This window comes from Furipterus horrens, unplaced genomic scaffold (assembly GCF_987537825.1).
Source record: "Furipterus horrens unplaced genomic scaffold, mFurHor1.1.pri manual_scaffold_15, whole genome shotgun sequence".
Lineage (NCBI taxonomy): Eukaryota > Metazoa > Chordata > Mammalia > Chiroptera > Furipteridae > Furipterus > Furipterus horrens.
In genome coordinates this window covers 9,535,379-9,561,156 of record NW_028327185.1, presented here as the reverse complement: position 1 = coordinate 9,561,156, position 25,778 = coordinate 9,535,379, and the positions used below count along the sequence as shown (strand labels likewise).

Here is a 25,778-nt window from a genome sequence, read left to right as displayed (position 1 = left end):
AACGTCCAGTTGCAGATAATGAGCGAATGTTTGATGTTCTGCAAAGATTTGGAAGTCAGAGGAATGAAGTACGTTTCTTCCTTCGTCATGAACACCCTCCCGGCAGGGACATTGGTAGGTGGCATTCTGTGAGTCATAACACAGATGTGAACTTGGATTTCATGCATTGGAGTGGGACCAGGTAATTTGAGGGGTGAAGGAGCGAGAAATGGAAACATTGAGGAAAGACCCCTCTTCGAAGACCTGACTGTCTGGGAGGCCGTGGGGACAAGGGGGTGGTCTTGCTCGTTTGGTTTAGTTTGAAGATGGGAGAAGTTTTATGATAGTTTTTAATGTGGGGGAGGAGGTGGCAATGCCTGACAGCGAGGGAATTCTGATGGGCGAGCCCCTCAGCCCTGGCGGAGAGGTTTTCGCAGGTGGAGGAGGGACCTCTTCCTTGGTGACAGGACAGGGAGGACACTGTTGCAGGTGCAGGCGAGTGTGTGAATCTCTGGGAGCAAGCTGAGGAACTTCTCCTTGGAAAACATGTTTTCTCTCAAGTGACCACGGACGTGGTGGGCAGTCTGAGCTGCTGGGAGGAACAGGAGAGAGACCCCCAGGGGAAGCAGGTTGCCAGGCACCGTGGAGGCCAGCTGGCCTCATTCGAGCAGGGGGACCACGTGACCTTGGGTGACGGTCCTCCAGCCTGGAGGGCTGCAGGAGGGGGAAAGGAGGTTGAATTAACCCAGGGCGCGGGTTATGCCTGAACAGTTAAGTGCAAGGTCAGTGGGACAGGCGAAGAGGATTTGGGCAAGATGACATCTCAGCTGGGTGGGGAAGAAGTAAAGACAGGAGGGGCTGAGGGGACAGGACTGACAGCGTCCAGAGGTGACAAGTCTCGGATTAATGAAGAGGGGTAGTAGTGAGAGGGAAGTTAACTTTAGCTGTCAAAAAGTCGAAGGTTTGAATGTCAGGTGTCAGAAGTGGCGCTTCCGGGTGATGTGGTTTCAGGGTGGGCATGAGATGAGCCTGAATTAGAGTGGGGATGGGGGGTGCCACAGAGCTGAGAGCCTTGCTTGTGAGTGGGAAGGTCACCCAGAACGAAGGCAGGACTTGGGGCAGAGAGGACACGGAGTCAGGCGGTCCCGTCCAGTGAGGAGGCTTGTGACCAGCGTTTGCAGGTGACAGTGCACAACGGTGGAGAAATAGCAGGCTGAAAGCGTCACTCGACATTGAGGACACAACCATCCCTGGGACCCTGGGGGTCTGGTAGAATGTGGGGGAATGAGTGGTTTCAGACCTGAGGTCCGTGGGAAGCTCTGTTCTCAGCAGGAAGCCACTGGCTTAAGCGGGTTACCAGTATTTCTGAAAATGTTAGAACTTTTGAAGTGAAAAGTTGAGGGTTTGTGACTTCCATGTATAATGCTTGGGAGTAAGAATGGAGGTTACAGATGTTAATTATTGGATGTCATACATCTCAATTTTATCGCTTTAATAAAGGTGTCCATATGGTACCCAACAATTAGAAATTATTACATTTAGACTGTGAAGGACCCCATCATTGACTTGACTGGCCTCCTCCACTCTAAGATGAGAAATACTGATACTCTGGGGTTAAATGACTTGTCAGAGGCCACACACCTGGAGGCAGCACCAGGAGTGAAACTTGAATCCCCTCTACCTGGCAGGCTGACGGGCCTTTCCATTTGACTGGTTCCCGTCATCTTCATTTAAATGAGCATGTATTTCTTCCCTAAGCCGCCTTCTTTTGTAGCTTTAAATTGGCATCTGCATCCCATTTTTAGTTTGTTCTTTATTGCGTTGCTGCATGCGTCCTCTTCTAATAAATGGGTTGAATTTTCCCTGTTCACCTGCCAGTTCAAGTGTCCTCCTGTATAGTCCTGGGTAAATTATTAAATAGCCTCTCGATAGCGCAACGTGCCGTTTCAGCGAGTCTGTAATGTGAGAACTAGAATCTGAAGAAAAGGAATGGTTTGCACATGGTTACAGAGCACCAGTGCCACATAGTGTTCAAACTGGGGTACAACAGGGCTGCGCGTCTCTGTCCCTTCATTCCATTCCGTGGTGTTCGCCTTCTGAGTGTAGGCTTCTCTGACGGATTAGGAGACTGTCACAATATTCTTTTTCCAATTTTACTTAAGACCTGACACCCGGAATGTGTATGAAATTATTTTGAAAGCTCTTGTCTTTTACTCTAATTGTGTAACTGAACATGCCAAGGAGAAACGGGTTGAGTGCCGCTTTGAGGCAGCAAAAAAAGTAATTATTCTTAAATGGCAGATTTATTTTTCTTTCAGAAACAGTGTGACAGATTACTGAGTGATTTTGTCAGAGAATTGAAGAGTATTTTTAAAATAAAGCGAACACGCTAGAGTTAGGTATTAATATGAGATCCCTGGCTCTGAGGATATCGTATTTATTGGTGTGGGAATTTGCACTAAGCTTCAAGACAGGTACAGTAGACATTTGATTCAAAATAAATTTTAATCTAAAATTTCTTGAGATAATTTTATAATTTTTCTAACTTCTGGAAGTATAAATATAAGCTTGATTTCATACATTCTCAAAATTATCTTTGTGGATATTGTTTCTTACGATGTATCAGTTTAAATTAAGACTATTTTTTCCCTTGTGAAACATTAAATGACACTGGGAGACCCATATATTTTGGCTTGAAACTATTTTTTGCCAAAAAAGCAGAATACGGCGTTTTCCAGTTAGTACTTTCTCAAACTAAGAAAATGGAAGTTTTTACTTAAATAAATGGGGAAGTACTTCATAGTACTTATGAATTACCACAAAGTGTCCTCGATAAGACGAATATGCAGAAATACCACTTGTTCTGTGTTCAATTGCTTCCTTCCCATTTAAGTTACAAAACACTGTTAATGAGCACAGGATGGATTGGCTTAATTTTCACTTAATTCTTCTGATGAAAGTATTCCTGATCTCACCACTGAGTAGCTAAATAGAGAACTAGGAGGAGCTATTATAAGCAAATGGTGTGAATTACCCAAAATCAGAAGTACATTTATTTTGTTGATTTTTCCTCCTCTGGTCTCTGAATCACGCAGCTTTCCTGGGGAATAGTTAGCATGTGGTATTTTTTATGGCTCACGAGTCACTGTTCCAAGTAAAGCTTTCCAAACAGGCTCAATTATGAGACCTTAATGCTGTTGTTCTTAGAAAATATTTTGTTTTAAGTTTACTTTCAACTTAAAATAGCAAAGGGTACAACCAAGATGACTATCCAGCAAAGCTATCATTGAGAATGCAAGGGCAGATGAAGTGCTTCCCAGACAAGGTAAAGCTAAAGGAGTTCATCATCACCAAGCCATTATCATATGAAATGTTAAAGGGACTCATTTAAGAAAAAGAGGATCAAAACTATGAACATTAAAATGACAACAAACTCACAACTATCAACAACTGAATCTAAAAAAGAAAAACAAAATCCAACTAAACAAACCAGAATAGAAACAGAATCATAGGTATGGGGATGATTTGGAGCGTTATCAGCTGGGAGGGGGGAGGGGGAGAAATGGGGAAATGGTGCAGGGACTAGGAAGCATAATTGGTAGGTACAAAATAGACAGGGGGAAGTTAAGAATAATATGGGAAGGGTTGAAGCCAAAGAACTTACATGCATGACTCATGGACATGAACTAAGGGGGGTGGGATTGCTGGAGGGAAGAGGGGTACTGGGCAGAGGGGAGCAAAGGGGAAAAAAATTGGGACACCTGTAATAGCATAATCAATAAGAATATACTGAAAAAAATAAAATAGCAAAGGGCAGTCATTACAGAACTAAGAAATTGGTGTTTAGAGTATCTGTCAGCTGTGGTTTAATGCATAGTTTTTGAATTTTGTGTTTAGTGAGTGGACCCAGGTCTCAGGATCCAGCTTTAAAAAGAAACGGTGTAAAAGTTCCTGGTGACCATCGAAGGCAGGAGAACGGGGTGAGTGATCCTTTTACCCATGCTAAGTATATGCCCCAGCGCCACTGCTTTTTAACCTTTAACCTCACTCATTGCTCCTGTTAGTGCGTTAGGAAGGATGGCCCTTTCTTTAAAGGTTGTTTTATATTTATTTCACAGAAACAATTAATTTTAATGACCTCTACATTGCCGACTTGAAAAAAGTTAGATGCCGAATATACCATAAATTCAGAAAAAAACAAATGCGGAGTATATGTGAGGAAGTTTTTGTTTTGGGGTGAATTTATGTGTCATGGCAATGCTTCTAGAAAAACGGAAAATTATATGTTAATGTTTTTGCTATTGAATGCAAATGTTAGCGGTTATCTTTGGGGTTCCGTGACCCGTTTTCTTTTCGGAGCTCAGACTTTTTAACACTGTTGGGGGTTAGCTGAGCTGCCGTTCTCCAGTCTCCAGTGAACCCCCGTTAGAACCCAGATTGTCTGAAGTAGCGCTTGCTCCTACGCTGCCCATCCTCAGGTACGGCGGTGAAGGGCTGATACAAGGGCGGCAAGGGCAGTCTTCGTCATTAACGGGATCTGAGGGCATCCTGGCACGATATAGCTTTTCCCTTCACTGGGGATTTTTAAAAACAGCTTTAGTGACGGATAACCAACATACAATAAGCTATACCTATTTCAAGTGCACAGTTTGAGAATTTTGACATATCGCACACCCCTCTGAAAGTGTCGCCATAACCAAGATAATGAAAATACCCATCATCCCCCAACATTGCCTTGTGTCCTTGTCACCCTTCTCTTCTGACCTCTGTCCTCACCTTCCGGGAACCTCCAGGGGGTCCACTTGCTGTCACTACAGATTAGTTGCATTTTCTAGACTCTTCTGTAAATCGGATCGTTCAGCATGTACTCTTTTTGTCTGACTTTGCTCAGCAGAAGTATTCCGCAGTTCGTGCGTCTTGTGGTGTCTGTCAGTAGTTAATTCCGCTTTGCTGCCGGGCAGTCTTCACTCGGGATACCTGCACTTTGTCGGTGAATTCACCGGCTGGCGGGCGCTGGGTTGTTTCCAGTTCCTGGCTGTCTCATGTCAGGCTGCTGCGAATAGATGTTTCAAGAGTGGACATCTTGCTTTTTCTTCCTGATGGTCCAATGTTTCTTGAAGTTTTAGAATCCTAGTATCATCTTTATTAATGGTTATCTGATGTCTGTGTTTTAGGTTTGCTGCCCATGCCCCACTGTCTTATTTAATATGACCAAACACTACATTTTTAGTATAAATTAACTATAGAACAACGTATTTCTAAATTGTCCCATGTATGTCACTGATTATTGAGACTATTTAATTTTAAATTTACCACTTAAAATAAAAGAACGTGAGTCTGTATATTAGTATGTTTTACATCTTAACCTAATAACTCAGTGTGAGGGGTGTTGATATAAAAATTAATGGTCTCTTTAATATTGTGGAAGAAAAGTGGCTAAGTAAGCGTGACATGCTTGGCTCGGGTGAAGCTTAGAAATGGTATAAATAGACCTCTGAGGGAGAGATCTCTGTGGTCACTTTATAGTAAGTGGATCAATTGTGTTTTTTCCTTGTAGGTTAACAGTCCGAGGATGGACCTGACTCTTGCCGAACTTCAGGAAATCGCGTCTCGCCAGCAGCAGCAGATTGAGGCCCAGCAGCAGATGCTGGCTACGCAGGTAATGCCTTGTTTGCGAAGGCCTCACGGGCCACTGCTGTTCGTGTGGGGGCAAAGCTGCGTACAGTCTCCCCTCACGGAGGTGTGAGAGCAGACGACCGAGCAGGGCTTGCAGGTGGCGGCCGGGACTCCGGCGGCAGTTCCCAGCATGCGCCATACCTTCATGGAATACAGCAGCCCCTCTGTATATCGCGGTCCACTTACCGCGGCCTCACTGTATCGCGGGGTCTTTAAAAGTATTATATTTAATTATTTATCTCAGCTTTTTCGCTTTATCGCGTGATTTTGCGGTCCTGTATACGTATGTCGTTAAAGTTACATAGGTTTAAGAGTGTAGAATATGTTTAAGAACATAAGCAGTGTTTATAGAAGTGTGGAAAAAGTTAATAAGGGAGTGGGAAAGGTTAACAAGGGACTGAGAACTGTTTATAAGTGTGTGGGGAGGGTTTATAAAGCCTTAAAATATATGTAAATACTAAAATAAGTGTAAGGTTCCTACTTGCGGATTCTCACCTATTGCGGGGGTGGGGTGGGGTCTAGAACGTCTTACCTGCGCTAAGTGAGGGGACACGGTCGTGCCCAGGTCGCCGCTGCATGCAGACACAGGCTTCTTCAAAGCCACGGGTTTTGCTGCTTCTCAGACTTCCACGTGCGCATGAACCACCGAGGTACCTTGTGAAAAACGCAGGCTCTGATGCAGCAGGTCTGGGCAGGGGTCTGAGATCCTGCATTTCTAACAGATTCCGAGGTGATGCCATGGTATTGTTCCTTGAGCAGCAAAGACATGAATTCAAATAAAAAAGGTTAACAGAAGGAATCTCCAGCCTTGGGGGTCTTAGTTTGAAACTATGTCTGTGTTAGTTATGACTTAGGCATATTAACCTGAGAAATTTACTCTTTATTATAAATTGTATAGCTCTGTCTCTGTTTTACTTAAAATTGTGAGCTGCACAGTGCAGTTTGCTAGAGTTGTTATGGGCTTTGGCCCTTCCTAAGTGTGTTTGTGAGTGTGTGTCAACTACGTAAGAGACAAAGAGGTTTTCAGTTCCTGTTCCATTTAATGCTCGCGTGGCCTGTAACGTGGTTATCACTGACCATCCGTTTTATAGATGAAGAAACAGCGCTGGACTCTGTGACCTAATGTACGTGGCCCAGGTCCCATAGCTGGAAGTGGCAGAGCTCGGGTCTGCATCCAGATCTGACTCGAAAGCTTATTATCATCTAACAGCTTTCTTAGATTGCCTTTTTAAAATTGTAGCCACAGTTCATGAAAACGAGTTCAAGGTTCACGGCTTGCCTGCTGCATAAGAACTGCTTCGATGAAAAATACTGGTTTCTGGATCTCACCCCCAAAGGATTCTGGGGGTCGGGCCCAGCAGTACCTGTTTGTGACAAACTTCCCCGGCGGCTCTGGTGCTGGCGTGTAGGACAGAGCCGTGCCCTGGTGCACCACAGTGTCGGCCTCTCGGGGGTGTGGGTAGCTTGTTTTTGGGTTGGTGATATCCCTGCTTAAAATGATGTGGCCGGACGGTGGCTTTTACCTTCAGGAACAGCGCTTGAAGTTCCTGAAGCAGCAGGATCAGCGTCAACAACAACAGGCTGCTGAGCAGGAGAAGCTTCAGAGGCTGAAAGAAATAGCCGAGAGTCAGGAAGCCAAGCTCAAGAAAGTGCGCGCGCTCAAAGGCCACGTGGAACAGAAGAGGCTGAGCAACGGGAGGCTCGGTGAGCGGGCCCCCGGTGGGTGTTGGGTCCGCAGGCTCCCCGGGACTCCGGGTGTAAGAAAACACGCGGGGGCAAGTTCGGGGGAAGAAGAATGAGATGAGACTTCGTATGTTGGTAGCTTTAGGAGAAATTTTTGAAAGTCTAATTCACTGCTTCCCCTGACTTGAATTCGGCTGTTGAATGTTTAGACAAGGTTCTTAAGTTACCTTTGGGAAAATGTAGGAGTTTGCTTTTTCTTAATATTTTTTTGACTGAAAATTAGCTGAGGCAAGGAGTTTTAGTTATATAATAGCTCCATTTATTATAAGACCATTTAAGTTAAAATTTTAGTGATTTAATAGCTCCCTCTACCACCGTAAAACTGAGATTAAAAAGCCTAAAGAAATTAATGGCGTTTAATGTTTAATTATATTCATAATACAAATTCTGCTAAAAAACAGTCAGAATGAGACACAGATATTTTGAGCTGTCTCTGCTGATTTCAGTCGGTTATAAAAGAAACAGGTTGGCTCCAGGACATTGCTGGAAAATTCCTCTACTTTTCACTACCAAGTTCATTGTAAAGCCTGGTCGCCTGGGAAGTGGTCCATTCTCATTTTTCTTTGCAACGATTGTTGCTTTTTCCCTTCTCATCCTAGTGGAGGAAATTGAGCAGATGAATAGTTTGTTCCAGCAGAAGCAACGGGAGCTGGTCCTGGCCATGTCCAAGGTAGAGGAGCTTACGAGGCAGCTGGAGATGCTCAAGAACGGCAGGATCGACGGCCGCCATGACACCCAGTCGGCGGTGGCTGAGCTCGACCGGCTGTACAAGGAACTGCAGGTACATGGGGGGCTGCTGGGAGGCATGGCAGAGCCTCCCCCGGGAGCACAGAGCTGTCCTTGGACGTGGCAGGAAGTGCTGGATTTCCACGTCTTTCCCTTAAAGGGGATGGGGAGGAGGAAGACCTAAGCCCCAAAGAATCCAGAATAAACTTAGTAGTCCCTTCTAGGGGAACCCTGAGGCACGCCCCAGACCCGCAGTTGGGGGTCTAGCACTTAACTGTGAACTTGGAGGTGCGAATGTGGAGGGGCAGGGGGACCGTACACATTTAGAGGTTATGTAATAGTTGACCGAGTGACTCTGAGAGAGAGGGTTCCCCCTCCTCTTCAGCCACCTTTTTTTGTCTCCCCTCATTTTCTCCAGTTAAGGAACAAGTTGAATCAGGAGCAGAACGCCAAGCTGCAACAACAGAGGGAGTGTTTGAATAAGCGCAATTCAGAGGTGGCCGTCATGGATAAGCGTGTGAATGAGCTGCGGGACCGGCTGTGGAAGAAGAAGGCAGCGCTCCAGCAGAAAGAGAACCTTCCAGTGAGTGGGCCGCTCTGTCGTGAGGGGAGGAGGGAGCAGATGGCCAGCCTGGGAGGCCAGTTGTCATAGCAGCCTCTGCATGGCCAGTACTCAGTGTGCCCTCAGGGGACGGGGAGAGAGAGGCGGAGCTCCGGGCTGCTCAGGAGATGATCCGCTGCTGTGGCTGTGCCCCTTGCTGTGCCCCTGTGAACATGCTCCTGGGCTCTGGCTCTTCCTAACCCTTGGATTAAAGTCCAGGGGGTAGTTCGTGGTGCGGCATTTTTGGTTGGGGTGTTTGTGGTAGACTCTGTGGCTAGCGCTGACTTTGAAGCCTTCTGAAGATTTCATGGGCTTTTCCGAGTTTGCTTCATGTGCCTTGTAATGCTAAGGACCTGTGCTTTCTCCTAAGGTGTCGCCGGATGGACATCTGCCCCAGCAAGGTGTGTCCGCGCCGAGCCGCGTGGCGGCCGTGGGCCCCTACCTCCAGTCGTCCACCATGCCCCGGATGCCCTCCCGGCCCGAGCTGCTGGTGAAGCCAGCTCTGCCTGACGGCCCCCTGGCCATGCAGCCCACAGAGGGGCCCGTGAAAGTGCACACATTGCCCAACATGAGGTCTGGGGCCGCCTCCCAAACTAAAGGTAAACACAGGTCATGTTCAAGTCCTCCTGCAGCTTAGGACCTTTTGTCCTCACTGTTGTGTTCCCCCAAGTTTGAGTTTTAAAAGAATGTCTTCCTATCCCTGTTCATGTTTCAATTCTAAGAATCTTGTATTCTTTGCTAGGGCAGTAAGTTTCTTAACCCTAAATAATACAGTTCTATTCAGGAAGTGAAATGGAATGTAATAATTTTGCAAATCTGAAAATTGTTTTGAATTCCTTCTTGTGAGTAAGGAAATTGTAATCGGATGTTAGTAACTTGAGAATGTTCCTTTTTCTGTAAAAACACCATATATGTGGTTAGTGGTGTCGTCTTTGCAGAGGGGGGGGTGGTGGTGGTGAGTCCACTCTGTTGATACATAATGTTTATATTCAGACGTGCTTATGCTCGAGAATTTGCCTGCTGGTAACTTCTTGCCTAAAGGTGAGCATGTCGGGAGGTAAAGCAAGAGTAACAGAGGCTCCTGCGTTAGTGATCTTTGCTTTCTGGGCGACCCTCAGATACGTGGCGGGGGTGGAGGCGGTTGTAACAGGAAGGAACGTGAAGGGAGAACTATAGGAAAAGCAGGGTTAAACGTTCTTCTGATCCCTGGAAGGGAAAAAAAAACAGCCAATGTCGTCTCTTTTCCTTAACCACTATCATGTGCAAAAGTTTGCTAACTTTATTTAAAATTATTATTTTGTCATAATTACCACTGTGAAGCAATGCGCAGCCTAGTGGGTTTTAGTGTAGAGGTACTTGTGTTTTGCTTCGGTAAGGAAAAATTGAAAGCTTTGAAACTTAAGTATCAGTGTACACCGATTTGGGCAAGCCTAGCCAGAGTCATGGGTTAAAATCTGCGTTTCCGCCTTTCTGTGGTTCCTGCACACTTGGGGTGTCATTGTGTAAGGTACACCTTAGAGCCCCCTGGTGTGTCTTTTTTATGGGTGTAATGGTGATGTTTTCTTACCCAATGAAGGGTAATGTGTCCTTGTTGGCAGACTTTCTGTTTGCCACGATTAATGCTAAATTCTTTGAGGAAGGGGGAAAATCTTAAATTAGAAATATAAACTCTAATATTTTCTAAATAAGTTTACTGGGATGGTGGTGAGTCTGAAATTTAAAGCTGTATTTTAGAGATGACACTTGTGAGCAGCAAAATGAATCATTAAGAATCTCTTGGGAATGCCAGGTTATTTGTAGCTGCTTTTCTGCCCCTTAGGCTCTAAAGCCCATTCACTGGGTCCTGACTGGAGTCCAAACGCAGACCTTTTCCCGAGCCAGGCCTCTGCTTCTGCACCGAAAAGCGCGGGCAGTGCCCCAGAACAAGGTGAGCCCGTTTGTGTAGTGCCCGGACTGGGTGTTGAGGCCCCCAGAAGGTGCCATGTATTCCTTTTTAGATTCTGTGTTTTCTAGTGTGTTCAAGCTGGGAACAGTATTTATTTCCAGAGTGCCTTTATTTAGCCAGGAAATTAAGGTAGTTACCGGCATGGTAGTGTTTGGGTGATTCCTTAATCGACTTAATTTAAAAACAGGGAAGCTTTTAGCGGGCACAGGGTTTCAGAGAGACTGAGGAGCCAGAAACTTATACGTGAATAAGAAACTGTTACAAATAGTTTGAATAGCAATGTGTTTTTTTTTCTTCTTCTTCTGTCTTTCCAGCTGATGATGGGGAGGTTCTGCTGAGGGACAAGGAGAAGAAAGTGCGTCCCTTTTCCATGTTTGACACTGTCGACCAGTCTGCTGCGCCCCCCTCCTTTGGGTCTCTGAGGAAAAACCAGAGCAGTGAAGATATCTTGCGGGATGCTCAGGTGCTTAAGGACGCCCAGCTTTAAAGTTAGAGGATGTGAAGTATGATGGGAGGGAGAGCAGGAGAAGAGCAAACTGTATCTGGGAGGTCAGGAAACATAACAGCACTCTGATATTTTAAGTTCTGTTGCTGAAGTCTGTGGTGTTGGTCAGGGCATGACCGACAGACTTAAAATCTCCAAAAAATACGAGTGCATTGGAGAACGTTGTGTGTGTGCTGCTCACTTACCTTATTTCTTCAAAATTTGGGGTTGAGTTTATGTCAAATGATTTGGTGGTGGTTCTTCTGTTAGGATCCCAGCCTTTGACAACCAGGTTGTGGCTGTGTGCTCCATGTCAGGTGATTCCGAACCCCAGTGGCCCCAGGTGCATGCAGTCCCAGGGAGCAAGAGTGGCTTTCTGCACTGATGCTGTCTGGGCATGTGTAAAGGTAGTTAGAAGTTTCCCGTGGGCGCCCAGAGTTGCCCAGACAGGAAGTGGTAACAAGGGGAAGTCGTTCAGGGCGGGAGTTGTACTGTGTTACTGAAGGCCCTTATTAAGTATGATTTAATTCAGAGACTTAAAACTTAAATTTGAATGATTTAAAAACAGTTTAGGTGGTGGGCACACAGCGCAATGTATGGATCTAATGTCGTAGGAATGTACACTTGAAACCTACATGATCCTATAAACCATGTCACCCCAATAGATTTAGTAACAAAAAAAGTAGGCCTCGTATTTTTAGTGTTTACTTCAATTTGTGAAATTAGGTTACCTAGAACATCCCATGTACCCAGTTATATAGTACTTTTACCAGCTTTTTTTGTGTGTGTGTCTTACAGGCTGCAAATAAAAATGTGAAAGTACCACCTCCCGTTCCATCAAAACCCAAACAGATTAATTTGCCTTATTTTGGACAAACGAATCAGTCCCCATCAGACATTAAGCTTGATGGAAATCCTCAGCAGCTGTCAACGGCCATCACGTCCATGGGAAATAAACCCAGAACAGCAGGGCAGCAGCAGAGGGTCCTGCTGGCCCCCGGCGCACCGTCAGTTGGCCAAGACCAAACCCTTATTCCAGGGCCTAAGCAGGAAAGCCCGCCGGCCGCGGCTGTCCGGCCCTTCACACCGCAGCCTTCCAAAGACTCCCTGCTTCCCCCCTTCCGGAAGCCGCAGACCGTGGCGGCCAGCTCGATATACTCCATGTACACCCAGCAGCAGGCCCCCGGGAAGAACTTCCAGCAGGCAGTGCAGAGCGCACTGACCAAGACGCATCCCAGAGGACCGCCCTTTTCGAGCGGTAAGGCTCTCGGCCTTATTTTTATCTGTGTAGATGGTGCAAGTCCCACACCAGGACTGTCACCTGTCAGGAAGCCAGATGACTTGTCCCTGTTTGACCGATGCCTTTGTTCTGAGGGTTTTGTTTACTTATGGCTTCTGGTCTCAATTGGGAGTTTAAACTTGGAGTTTCTGCTAAACATCAGCCACTGCACTGGGCACCAGTGATAGCAGATGGATAAAATGAAATGCTGTGAAAATAATTGGGGAATAAAATAGAGGAATAAAACTGACAGGAGAACGTAGCCTCCTGCACTGTAGTTCCCAGGGGCACCTGTTCCCCACTTACCCGGGAGCTCCTTCAGCACAGGAACTTGGGCTCATGGAGCCTGGGGAACAGGCGCCCATGGGTGGTCACAGCATCGAAGGCTCGTGCCCACCGCAGGTGACCAGGTGTTCTCTTGGTGCTTGGACAGTTGGACAGCTGTCCGTGTGTGTGTGTGTGTGTGTGTGTGTGTGTGAACGTGTTTAAGAAATAACCCTTTATACTATATTTTAAGTTCTCATGAGGACACAACCGCTAGTTAAACCTAAAACCCAAAGAGATGACTGTTAAACATACATAATCTGGTCCTTTGTTGGGGCCTTTCTAAGAGTCATTCAGTAGTTTATGGGACTAGAATAAAATTTGCCATGTTTCATCGGAAAGAAAATGGCTTTCTGGTCATGAAATAAGTATGTCTTTGTGGCCTAAGATGTCGTAATTAGACAGCAAAGAATTAATAATATAGGATACATCTTAACTCTCTTTTCATGAGTCTCAGTGAAAACTGCTACTATGATAATTTGGGGATTAGATAATTGTGATATAATCAGAACGTTAAGGGGAATAGTTTTGATAAATATAAATGTTCTTAATAATTTTGTAAGCCAAGTCTGATTTCTCACATGGATTTACTTTTGAAAACTATAAAAGATCGGATAGTGTGTGTTCCGTTTTAATCTGGGCATATGAAAGGATTACCAATTTTCATTGATTCCTGATTTTCTTTTACAATTTGGCATGCTCCATTTGGATAGTGCAGCCAGCAATTTTTTACAATTATAACTGGCAACATTTTCTTCCTTACTTGTATATAAAATAATGGTGCATGTCACAATCAGTGGGGGTTTTGATCCTGTACTAAGTTTATTAGGCAAAGATGGGAGGCCTTGCTTTGTCGTTTATTATTTTAAAAAATTCTTTGTCGTGAAGGGTATTATGTAGTAATGCGGAAATTAAGGGAGGCTTTAATCATTGTTAGCTGTGTCTGTTACTTGCCAGTTTTGTTTAGTTAACATTAATCAGAGCTCTTTTCCATTTGCAATTAGTCTATGGCAAGCCTGTCATTGCTGCTGCCCAGAATCAACAGCAGCCCCCGGAGAACGTTTACTCCGGTAACCAGGGCAGACCTGGCGGCCTGGAGCCTGAAGCAGAGCCCGTGCCTTCAGGGCAGGAGGGCCACGAGAACGAGAGAATCCCTCGGCCGCTCAGCCCAACCAAATTGCTGCCTTTCCTGTCGAATCCTTACCGAAACCAGAGCGATGCCGACCTGGAAGCCCTACGGAAGAAACTGTCCAATGCCCCAAGGCCACTGAAAAAACGGAGCTCCATCACAGAGCCGGAGGGCCCTAATGGGCCGAACATCCAGAAGCTGCTGTATCAGAGGACCACCCTCGCTGCCATGGAGACCGTCTCGGTGCCATCGCCCTGCTCGTCCACGCCGGCCTCGGTGACTGCCGGCCCCGACAGCCCACTAGAAATCCCGAATCCGTACTTACATGCGGAGCCGGAGAAGGAGGTGGTCTCTCTGGATCCTGAAGCAGTGTCCCCAGAGGAAGCCGGGAACACCGGCACAGGGAGCAGTGACGTGCCAGCTCCCTCTCCGGGCCTTGAGTATGTGCCCGAAGGAGCCCCAGACACCAGCCCAGATTTCCAGAACAATGTAGAAGAACCAAATCCAGAGGCTCCCCATCTGCTTGAAGTGTACCTGGAGGAGTATCCCCCTTACCCACCGCCACCGTACCCGTCGGGGGAACCAGAGGGCCCCGGAGAAGACTCTGGGAGCATGCGTCCGCCTGAGGTCACCGGGCAGGTGGCTCTGCCCCCGGTAAGCAACGTGGTGTCTGGTGATTGGTCCGGGAGCCTTCCCTCTTTCGGGTGGTTGTACCCAGTGCGTACAGCCATTGGCAAAAGAAGGTTTGTGCTTCAGTGGCCTGCTCTGGTGAATGCGTCCTGCCATTTGCCTTTATTTCATAATTCCTTTGGCACAGGTGTGTCTTACAAGTGTCAAAATGCAGCGTGTTCAATATGAAGTACATCTTTGTTTTTTCAGATGAACCCCCCTTTTTGTGAAGGAAACAGAGTTTTGTTCTTATACCTACAAACACATTGCTCTTTCTTCTCGCTGAGGCCCATGTTAGGGGAGCAGCGCTCAGCCAGGAATGAGAAGACCTAGATTTCAAACCCCGAGCACTAGTTTAGCTCCTCGAAGCCAAGCAGGTGGTTCAGCTCCTCTCATCGGTGACATCACTCTTTCAAACTTTTCTTTTTCTAGCACCGAGATCGATTTTTAATGCACACTTCCAGCACTGACAAAATTGGAAGGGCTCTGGATGAAATGCGAGCAGGGTAGGGAGGACACCCACAGAGCCTCTTCTTTGCCTTCAGTGCAGTGTGAGCATCTCCGGGTAGCGTGATTATCCGCACGGTTTCCAAGTTATTTGTATGTTTTGACTTGGGCATGCCCTCCACACTTCCTCCAAGGATACGCTTTTGTTTTGGAAGTTAATCATGTCACTTTGGAACAGATGAGAGAAGATGGAAATCCCAGATTGTCTGGACTTAAGGGCGGCTTTCTCAGAGTGTAATTTGAAGTCATTGTGTTTCAGCGGAGTGCCAAACTGAACTTTTAAAACCTGGGCAAAAGCAAAATAGCATATTGTAAGGATTTTTGAAAAAGGGCTTTATATATTCCATTCCTTACTACACTCTTAGAGGCAATAGTATCCAAAGATAATAATTATCCAGAGGGGCTAAATTTTGCTGCTGGTTACAGAAAACATTTGCTTAAAAGTTTTATAGTGTGAACTTGGGATTCTAGGAAAAAAGTTTTAAAATGGAGGTTAACACTTCTACACAGATGAATGTCCTCTCAGTCCCGAGGCTTGATTCTCTTCATCTGAGTGTTAAATATGAGAAAAAAAGGTGTTTTATTATTTACTTGTATTCCCCTCCCTTTTTCTTGTTGTGTTAAAATAATTTGTACTTTCAAAGAAGAGGAGAAAGGAAACCTGAGTTTATAAAAAAGTCATATTTCTTTTTAAGATTCTCTTATTCTCATCCTAGAAAAGGGGTTTGCGTGGCCCTTTTTCAGTTTACGTGAACGAGAAGCCACCATCCGGTACTTGGTGGGAAAGTGGGCACATTAGGTGTCCTTATGAGATGCAGCATCACGTTCATACTTCTCTCTTTTTCAAGAAACAGCAACATTTTAGCCATTACATATTTGTGAAATATATTGATTGCCACTTAATAGATATATGTGTGGCATATCCCATCTTGGGGAACATTTCCACTTGGTTGGATGTGTTTTAAGAAACCTATTTTATTGGTTGCTAGATCTGGTCCTAATTATTTTGCCTTGTTTTTTAAAGGGCCTGACATTAAAATATAGAAAGACTTGATTAATTTACTCATGTGTCTTGGAGTATAGTTAAATTTTTAATATAAAATATTGATAGCATTTTAAGGCTGATAGGTTTCCTCCTTGGTATATATATAAGACAGATTAATAATCTGTTATTTACTTTAATTCTATGTTTTCCCTGCAAAGAGGCATTATGTTATGAAATGGTTAAAAGGAAGAACTTCAAAAGAAGCCAGGTTTCTTGACTTCGAATTCCAGCTCTGCAGCTGACTGGTTGTGTACCTTAATTTCCTTATCTGTAAAATAGGATAATAGAGTTTTTGTGAGGAAAACAATGAATAATCATTCAGGAAATGTTTGCTATTATAATTCCGAGTTGTGCTCTTGCCCAGTTTAACCATGTGGGGGAGGTAACTTAAAGAGCAGTCTTTGCTGGTTTCTGTCCTTGGCAGAAAACCAGCCTGCCTGTCGTTAGAGAGGATCCTCTTAGCTCAGCTCATGCTGTAAGGGACGTACCCCATGTACCTCACTGGGTTTCAGGAAGTTAAGTTCTTTCCATTCTGTTATATCATTGTATTCATTAAGCTATTATTATTTATATATTTTTCTGAACGATGTATAGGTCAGTAAGAAGTGCTAAATGCATATTTTTCAAGTGTCTTTACCAACTTAGCTGAGATGTTATTCCTTCCCTTTTGGTGTTGATCTCTTGCTTAGATGAAAATCCTTAATTTTCTATGCATTTCTTCTGCAGGGCAAAAGGACGAACTTACGTAAAACTGGTTCCGAGCGGATCGCTCATGGAATGAGGGTGAAATTCAACCCTCTTGCTTTACTTCTAGATTCATCTTTGGAGGGAGAATTTGACCTTGTGCAGAGGATTATTTATGAGGTATGATTGCATTAGTCAGATTCTTAAACACAACCTTGTATTACAGTTTGCCTTAAAGCTCTAATCAGAAAGCTGCAGTAGGGAAGTTGTATTTTTAACTTTTCTTTTGGGCTAGTTGGGGCTGTGGAGAGAAACTCTAGAGCTTGATCCAAAATTGGCTTTGCTGTTCTGAAGGTATGACTGAAATGTTCGATCTTGCAGAAATTCGGTTTTCACGGGGGCCCTGTAGAATCCTTTCCTTTCTCAGGGAGATGATTACCCTCCTTTAAAAACTGCTCAGGCATGGATTTATGCTAGACAGTGTTAAATTACAGATGTACTCCCTACTTTTCAGAAGCCTATTATTTAAAATATTTTTAGTTGACCTTTTTTTCTTTCCATGGAAAATGTCACTTCTACTTAGACACTAATTTGTGGTGGGAAGTTGGGGGATAAATAAACAAAACTGCCTATAAGGATATAGTTTCTGGTTTTTCTTCAATTTTTATAAAACCTTTTTATGGTGAGTGCCTACTTAATATGGCCGTTTCATCTGTCCTACTTCTAGAATTGTTCTAGGTATGGTTTTCTTGGCTCCTGTGGTATTTTTTCAAACTTGTAATTAAAACCTGCACGTCCATTTCTGTTTTCATGATCCGATAAAGCCAGTAAATGGTGACATTCAGGTGTCACTATTGAGTAACGGTCACTCCTCCCCGACCGTTTAGGTCGATGACCCGAGCCTGCCGAACGATGAAGGCATCACAGCTCTTCACAACGCCGTGTGCGCGGGTCACACGGAGATCGTGAAGTTCCTGGTGCAGTTTGGCGTGAACGTGAATGCTGCTGACAGTGACGGGTGGTAAGCTTCCCTGGACGCCCCACGCACAGCCGAGCTGTGTGCGCTGTTCGGGCTGGCAAAGGGCCCGCCGTCGGGGCCATGGGTGGGCTTGTGTCCGCGTGTGTCGCCACGCTGCCTGTGCCCTGGAAGGAGGAGCGTGGTGGACCCTTCTGAGGAACTAGCATGTCCTCATTCTGGACATGCCATTTGGGAAGCAGATGGAGTTTTAAAAGTTTAGTATTTAAATAATAAAAATAGGAAATGTCCCAAAGTGGTACACAGTTCATTAGCGCAATTCAGCAAATTTGAGAAATGCTGATTTCAGCAAGATCTTCCCCTGTCCCTGCCAGGCCCTGAAATTTGTCTTGAGTCTTCAGTATACTGATATCCATTGTGAGTGTGTCTCCAAGAGGGGAGAACTCATAATTTGTGATCTTTTCCTAATATTTACCATGGAATCCATTTTTCATGGAACATTTTGTGAACCTGTACAGTGTTCATAAAACATGTGAGTTATTAATGGTGAATATTACTGTTCATTGGATAATGGGTCCTTATTAAATAACAACAATAAGCGTCCTAGTAAGTTATCATCACCCCCAATAACTGTAGTAGAATGAATAGTAAATTTTGTATTTTATTCTTTAAAAAAGATGTTTTAAATTATAATATGCTCTTTTTTGGAAGAATATAAAATATTTATTTTTTTCTATGTAAAAATTTTTTTAAGTTGTAATCACACTGTATTTAATGAAGTATTTTAATTTTACAGCCTGTTTTTCTGTTAATATGGAAAAGTTATGTTCTAATACTAAATCTGCATGCATACACATGTCAGACACACATATACATGAATATAAAATAGTCTCACATTCTGCCACAACTGTGTGCTCATGTGTTGTGACTGTCTCCCTCTTGTTAGACATTTATACTGTTTTCCAATCTTTTTGTTATGAAAAATACTTAGAGAAGCATTTCTGTTACAATTTTTTAAAATTATATTTATAAAAGTAATGTGTACTCACTATGGGAAATGTACGGAATAGAGAAATAAGAAGAGCAAACCATCTGTACCTCACAGAGGTAGTAATAGACACCATTAATATTTTAATATATTTTCTTCAAGCTCATACATACATATTTATTTATTTTAATCTAATTTTTTGACTTAACTTATAAAACAAATTCTTAATGCGTGGTAATGTCCTTATTTCCCTAATATTGGGAGGTCAGATTATATATAATATTCATTGTTACAGAAGTCGTGGGATTAAAAAAAATCTGTGGTGATATTCACCAAACTATTAGTGGTCATGTTCTGATTGAGGATGGGAGTACATTTTTTTTTTAAAGCTATGTACCCAAGGGGAATAAATTGAAGAGAAGAGGGAAGAAAAGAGTAAAGAAACAAAATCTTATGTACTTTAGGGCCTAATTAAAATTCTCAAGCCCGTCTTCTGAGTTTGAGCAGAGGTACTGGCCCTACTTAATACCTTTATTATTAATCTGGGGTCATTTTTAATACATAATAAAACATTTGAGATGCTGGAAAAGATTCTCTGTAAGGGTATTAATGACTTCCTGCCAACCAGTTGCCTAGAATAGATTAAAATGTGTGTGATTTTATTAATATGGGTTTATAATATATTATAAAACATTAGAACATTTTAGATGCTGAGGAATAGCCTCTATAATAGTATTAATAATCCGTTCCTGCTGAACGATCACCTTCAGTAGACCGAAACGTTCCCCGCCCTTGCTGTGTCCCCCCCGCAGGACCCCGCTGCACTGCGCGGCCTCCTGCAACAACGTCCAGGTGTGCAAGTTCCTGGTGGAGTCGGGGGCCGCCGTGTTCGCCATGACCTACAGCGACCTGCAGACGGCCGCGGACAAGTGCGAGGAGATGGAGGAGGGCTACACCCAGTGCTCCCAGTTCCTGTACGGTGCGTGGCCGCTCCGCTAATTCACCCTGCGTCTCCAGGCTGTAATTCGATAAGCATTTCTGTTATTCGGAAGAACATTGTTGTACGGTACCTAGTCCTGGGCATTGAAAAGAAGGCCGCCTTGGTCACAGGCCTTAATGCAGCTTTTGTGTGTATCCCTAGAAACAGCTATTGTCAGGGACCTTTTCAGCCACCAGAGACAGTGGTGCAGTGTCTGATCTGATGGTTTTCATGGCTTTTGATCATCAAAATATCCTCTGCTGAGACTCTCCTACTTAGTGAGTGATGGTTTCTCTTTGCAGGGAAGGAAATGGACCCCTCCTTCTGCAATGTCAAGGGAAATGCAGCTGGTGTAAGAACCCAGTTGTTCCTGCTCAAGCAGACTTGTCCTAAAGTTAAACACAGGCAACACGTAGTTTTATTTTTTTAAATATTTTATTTATGATTTTAGAGACAGGAGAAGGGAGGGAGAGAGGGAGAGAAACATTGATTTGTGAGAGAAACATGGATCGGTTGCCTCTCACACACCCCCAACCAGGGACCTGGCCTGTAGCCCAGGCGTGTGCCCTGACTGGGAATCGAATTGGTGACATTGCAGTTTGCAGGCCGGTGCTCAGTCCACTGAGCCACACCAGCCAAGGTCAAAGGCAGCCCTTGCAGGTCACCGTGATGCACACCCTGCAGGTCACCGTGTCTTCTGCTCCGCCCTCTCCCCGCCCCATGTTCTCCCCGCTCCGTGGTGGATTTGGGATGGAACCTCATTGTGGCTTTAGTTTGCATGTCCCAAAATTACCAGTGATATTGAGCATGTTTTCTTTAAAGCAGTAATTTGTAAACTCTTAGTTTGGTAAATAGCAAAGTAATAAGAAATTTTCTTCCATTCCTAATGATTTCTTGGAAGAGAGACTCACTTTATTTTGAGAATACTAAAGTAGCTAGAATTTCTCACTTATCCCCTTTCCCATTCCCTTCCCAGACAGATAATGCGTCTGGCCAGCTGTAAAACTGTGGAACTGTAGTTATATCAGGTCTCATTGTCCTTGTGACTCTGGCTGACACGCTTTGCATGTCTTACTGAAACAGGAAAGTTGGAAATTTACTTGTCCTCATTAGTAGAAATCTGACCCTTCAGATTGGCAGAGCCTTCTTTTGGAATAGTTTCAATTCGTGTTTCTTTTTTTTTTTTTTCATATATATATATATATATATATATATATATATATATATATATATTTGGTTTTTCAATTACAGTTGTCCCCTTTTCTCCCAGTTTCTCTCCCCCACCCAACCCACCCCCTCTCCCGCAATCATATCCCTCCCCGTTGTCCATGTCGTGTTTCTTTTTTTCCCAGAGAGAGAGAGAGAGAGAGAGACCCTGCATGCTATAGCATATTAATTGGTATTGGAATGATAAGTTCCTAATGAATAGTTTCATGTTCACATAAGTTGAAAAAACCTTACTACTCAAAAGCAAGCAGGTGTTTTCCTGGCTTTTTAAAAACATGAAGGCGGCACTAATAGTGAAGCCTGCATTGCTTGGGACCTTCTTGCCTAATTCCATCCCCTCCCTTCTGCTCCCCTCTGGTGCCTGCTTGTTAAGGACCATCCTTCCTGTGAACAGTGCCCTGTGGCGTTGGGAGGTGATGCTCAGGTGGCGTTAACTCTGCTGAAAAGTGGACTTTGGAGGATATTTTCCCCTCCCCAGTTGGTGGATTTCACAGTCTTGTAGAATTCAGTCTCATTATTTTTGAGTTGACTGTATGCAGACTTTTTTTTCAATCATGTCTAAAATACTTAGCCATATTCTGCATTCTAGCATAGTTTCTATGTTTTTCTTTTATTCTTCCCCATTTGGAAATCGACAGAGACCTGCTTCTGCTCTTTTTTCTCTCTCTGCTCTGAGCTTTAGGGAGAGAATGAGGTAATGCGTCCTGAGCTCGTTGTCATTATACTTAAGAGTAGGTTGCAAGTCGACAGGCAAATCATTCACTGTTTCCATGTCCTGACCCAAACGGCTCTTTTTCTATTCCTGGGCTTGCAAAAGTCTTGCATTCTGAGAGGTGCTCAGGCGTTGACTAGTTTGTGGAGCTATTTCAGAGCTGGCGGCCTGCGGTGACTTGTCTTCCGTGTGTTCCCTCTGCTCTGCTGGTGTCCCCGCTTCCCCCGGCCCGGGACATCTGCGTACCGCGTGTTCAGTGGTGCTGACGTTCAGCATGAATCTGCTTTCCCCCTGTGGCTCCATATAGCTAAGCATCCGGAAGGGGCGCCCCCTCCCAGTGACGTGTTCTGTGCTCTTCCTTGCCGCCCTGGGTTTAGGCGTCCAGGAGAAGATGGGCATCATGAACAAAGGGGTCATTTACGCGCTCTGGGACTACGAGCCGCAGAACGACGACGAGCTGGCCATGCGAGAAGGCGACTGCATGACGGTCATCCGCAGGGAGGACGAGGAGGAAGTGGAGTGGTGGTGGGCGCGCCTGCACGAGCGGGAGGGGTACGTCCCGCGCAACCTGCTGGGGGTAAGTCATCGCACGCTCAGTGCGCCGTGACGTGTGCCGGGGGGCGTCGTGCAGACCCCTGTGTGTTATGGTCACAGTGCAGGACATGGAATCTACAATTTTTGAGGGTCTTAGATTTAGACGAAAAGCCCCATTTTCAGTGATTCCTGTTATGACCAAAATAGCACGTGCACATGTCTGCCAGCCCCTGGAGGGCAGGGCTCCTGGCTGCATTTACAAGTTGGGTAAAGGTAGCGGGCTCGGGCGACGCGCATGGAGCTTAGGACCTTTGAAATAAAGTTTAAATTTGTTTACATCGGGATTTACAAATCTGGTCCTGAGCTTGCACGGGATTTGTTGTGCTCCCTCTACTGTTTAAGTTTCTTAAAAACCAATAAAATAGTAAGGTCATATCAACCAAGGACACACGCAGGGAGGGCTGTCACCAGGTAAAGCTCCCCAGGAGTGTTTTCGGGGAAAAGGCCGGTGTGGCTGCACAGAGGAAGGAGTGGGAATGTCTCTTTCCCGGGTCGCGTTCGTCCCTCACATGGCTGTGCGGTACGGGCATGGTGACGTGTGATGGGGGAGAGAAGTGACGAGGTCAGTGGCACCCCGAGAGAAAGTTGAAAGGCACCAGCATCTGCTAGAGAGGAGGTAAGGCGAGTCCCAGGGCAGGGAGGGCCGGGCTGGCGCGTAGCACACAGCAGGCAGGCCAGGGGCGCTGGCTGCCCCCTCGTTCATGCGCCCCGCAGCCCTGGGACCCGGTGACCGGGGCCGCAGGAGGAAGGTGAGCAGCTCCTGAGCGGGAGGATAGAGCGGGCGAGGTAGTTCTGTTAGTGGTCTCGCCACCTGCTGGACAGACCTGGTCTGTGCCCAGTTAGGGCTCAGCTGGTGCGGAGGTCCCCCGCCTCAGGGCCCGGCTGTCGGGATTGTGGCCGGCGCCACCTCCTCCTGACTCCCCGCTCTCCAGTGCCGTTTGTCTGCTGTGCGGCACAAGAGACTTGCTTCGTCCTCTCTGCTGCCCCCGTGAGAGCAGAATTCATTGTGACCCTAACGTAAGTGACAGAAGGATGAAAGGGATGGCAAACCCGGCCGCAGGGCCCTTTCGAAGGGCTGCATGTTACCAGGGAGGCGGAAGTAGAAGCGGTTCTCTCTCCAGCGCCGCGCCTGCTGCTGTCTCTAGCCCTGGAGAAGTGGGACGTCTGTGTGCCGCCGCCTCTGCCCGGGACAGACAGCAGCAAATAAACGCGCCTACGGTGTCTCATCTGAGGCCAGCCCTTCCGCTGAGAGCCCCGTTGCTTCTTTGGGCCTTATTTTCGTTCCCTAACCAGATGCCCTGCGGGGGACGGCACGTGGGGGGACGGTTCGTTCCCAAGTGTGAAAGCCGTTGGCGAAGGCTCAGCTCCGTCTTGTGTGCGGCTCAGGGGCCCCGAGAGCGACGGACCGGCTGACGATTGTCGTTTCAGTCCCGCGGTCAAACGTTCTGAGTCCGCTGGGAGTCTTTTCCAGGATAGGGTGGCTTCTGCACACTTTTTTTCCTTTGAAATAAAAAAATTGCATAAATGTTGAATTTTTAGTCATGCGATTCAGATGGGAGTTTAGAAATTGTATTGGATAACTGTCTTTTCTCAGAGAGAAGAACAACCCTTTATATAACTGATCCGCCAGTTCAGTTTTTCAGTGTTGGCTGGAGGTCTGACTACTTTCTTTCAGGAAAACCTTTTTTCCCTTTGCGAGAAGAGGTGGAGGAGGAGGGCTTTTGTCTAGTTTGCCAGTTGAATTGCTCGTTTGACTTGCTCTGGGCTTCACGACTGGAGAGCTTCTGACCTTCGTGTGCACACTGCCCTCCAGCTCTGGTCACGGAGAACATAAACCCACCAGAGCCTAAAACAGAACACCCCACTTCTCCCTGCCTCTGTAGACTTTTACAGCCTCCAGCCCCGTGACAGTGTTATGTCCACTGTGAATCCAGCTGGAAGAGACTCGAGTCTCTGATCACTTCCCTTGACCTGGAAGCTTCAGATGCGGGAACACGTAGCACATTGCAAATCCCCTCCAGCGGTTCGCACTCCTTGTTAGGCTGGTTGTACCATTCACCAGGCTGTGCAGACTGAGTTCGTGCTCCCAGCAGCATGGGTTTTTATATCATTGCGGCTTGGTATTGTCACTGTTAAGGGACCTGTGACTTTTGAATGTCCTTGCAGGAGAACTGATCGAGGGAGTTGCTAAATGCGAATCTTTGTGTCCCCAGGCAGCTCTGGGGGCTTCACGTGGCAGAAGGAGTCCTTTCTGTAGCTTAATTTCTTCCTATCTCATCACCCCTTCCCCCAGTATTTCTTGATTTTGTTATATTCCCATATGTTTGTACTTAACGTAAATATTTTTAAACTCTCTTCCAGCTCTATCCAAGAATTAAACCAAGACAAAGGAGCTTGGCCTGACATGGTATAGAATTGTAGTTAATGAAGAATTAATCTCTGTTATCACTAAGAAGAAGTAAAATATGATTGTTTGGAGCCCGAAGTCCACAAGACTTACTTTAAGGACAATGTGACTTGAAAGCCATGGAGACTGTGTTCTGGAAGGAAATGAAGGATTGAAGTGGCTGGTGGCGGAGGACGTGCGTCACCATGAGGGGGAGCCCGCGAGCCAGCTGGCCTTCCTGCGCCGGGGCGCCCGTCCCGGGGAGCCCATCCTGGGGAACCCGTCCCGGGGCGCCCGTCTCGGGGAACCACGCCCACAGACTGTTCTCCGCGAGAAACGGGGCCATGTACGGGGCTGCCGGGAAGTCAGCTTCGTGTCCTGCTGGAAAGGACCAGTGCCATCGGGGCACCAGCCTGCTGGCCCCCCACGAGGGCCCCAGGACGCGGCACACTGCGCGTTGCCCGTGCAGAACGTTCGTTGGTCGCCAGTGAGCAACACCTGTATGAGTTCTTGTAGCATTTTCAGAACTATACATATTTTGAAATATTGAAACCAAGCTCCACTTCAGATAATTAGGTTTAGAATCTTGTTTTTAGGCTGAATTTGAAACTATATTTATTGCCTTTTGTATCTCGGAAATTAGAGGCTTGTTATCGACTTACCCATGATGTTTGTCAAGATCACAGCTGACTTTAAAAACAATTGTAATAAAGTTACACTTTTTGACTGTAAGCTTTTTTCTGGTTTCCGTTTTCCATGTCATACACAAGCGGCCTTGCTTACCCAGCCGGGAAATAAGGTTTCTTTACCAGCCATGTGATTGAATGTAAGAAGTGTTTCTTTGCTTGAAGAAAATGCTCCGTTTTGCAACTCATGAGTTTTGTGATGGTCTTTGGTATAGAATTCAGGTTTTTTTTATGATCTTAGAGACCATGTAATGAGAGGAGACTGTGTCCTTTTTTCGTTTTATTTTCCTTCATCGAATGATATACGGGGATTTATGGGCTGGAAACTTTCATAGACAAAGTCTCCACATTGTTCTATTACATTGCCAAGTTCGTGAATTGTTTTGGAACTCGATTTTGCTTAGTGAAACTATTTTATTTAATCGAAGATACAAATGAA

General features: G+C 45.5%; 1 protein-coding gene across 1 annotated transcript; it reads left to right on the top strand.

Moving 5' to 3' along the window:
* TP53BP2 (tumor protein p53 binding protein 2) lies at window positions 1-25,385 on the top strand. Its single transcript, XM_090263541.1, has 16 exons — window positions 1-114; window positions 3,877-3,959; window positions 5,537-5,638; window positions 7,185-7,359; window positions 7,998-8,179; window positions 8,543-8,707; window positions 9,096-9,324; window positions 10,545-10,652; window positions 10,985-11,133; window positions 11,953-12,412; window positions 13,762-14,540; window positions 16,834-16,971; window positions 17,679-17,812; window positions 19,568-19,734; window positions 22,051-22,250; window positions 24,629-25,385. The coding sequence occupies exons 1-16, from the start codon at window positions 27-29 to the stop codon at window positions 24,668-24,670; spliced, it is 3,201 nt and encodes a 1,066-aa protein (XP_090119667.1). The 5' UTR covers window positions 1-26; the 3' UTR covers window positions 24,671-25,385.
* The last annotated feature ends 393 nt before the right edge of the window (window positions 25,386-25,778 follow it).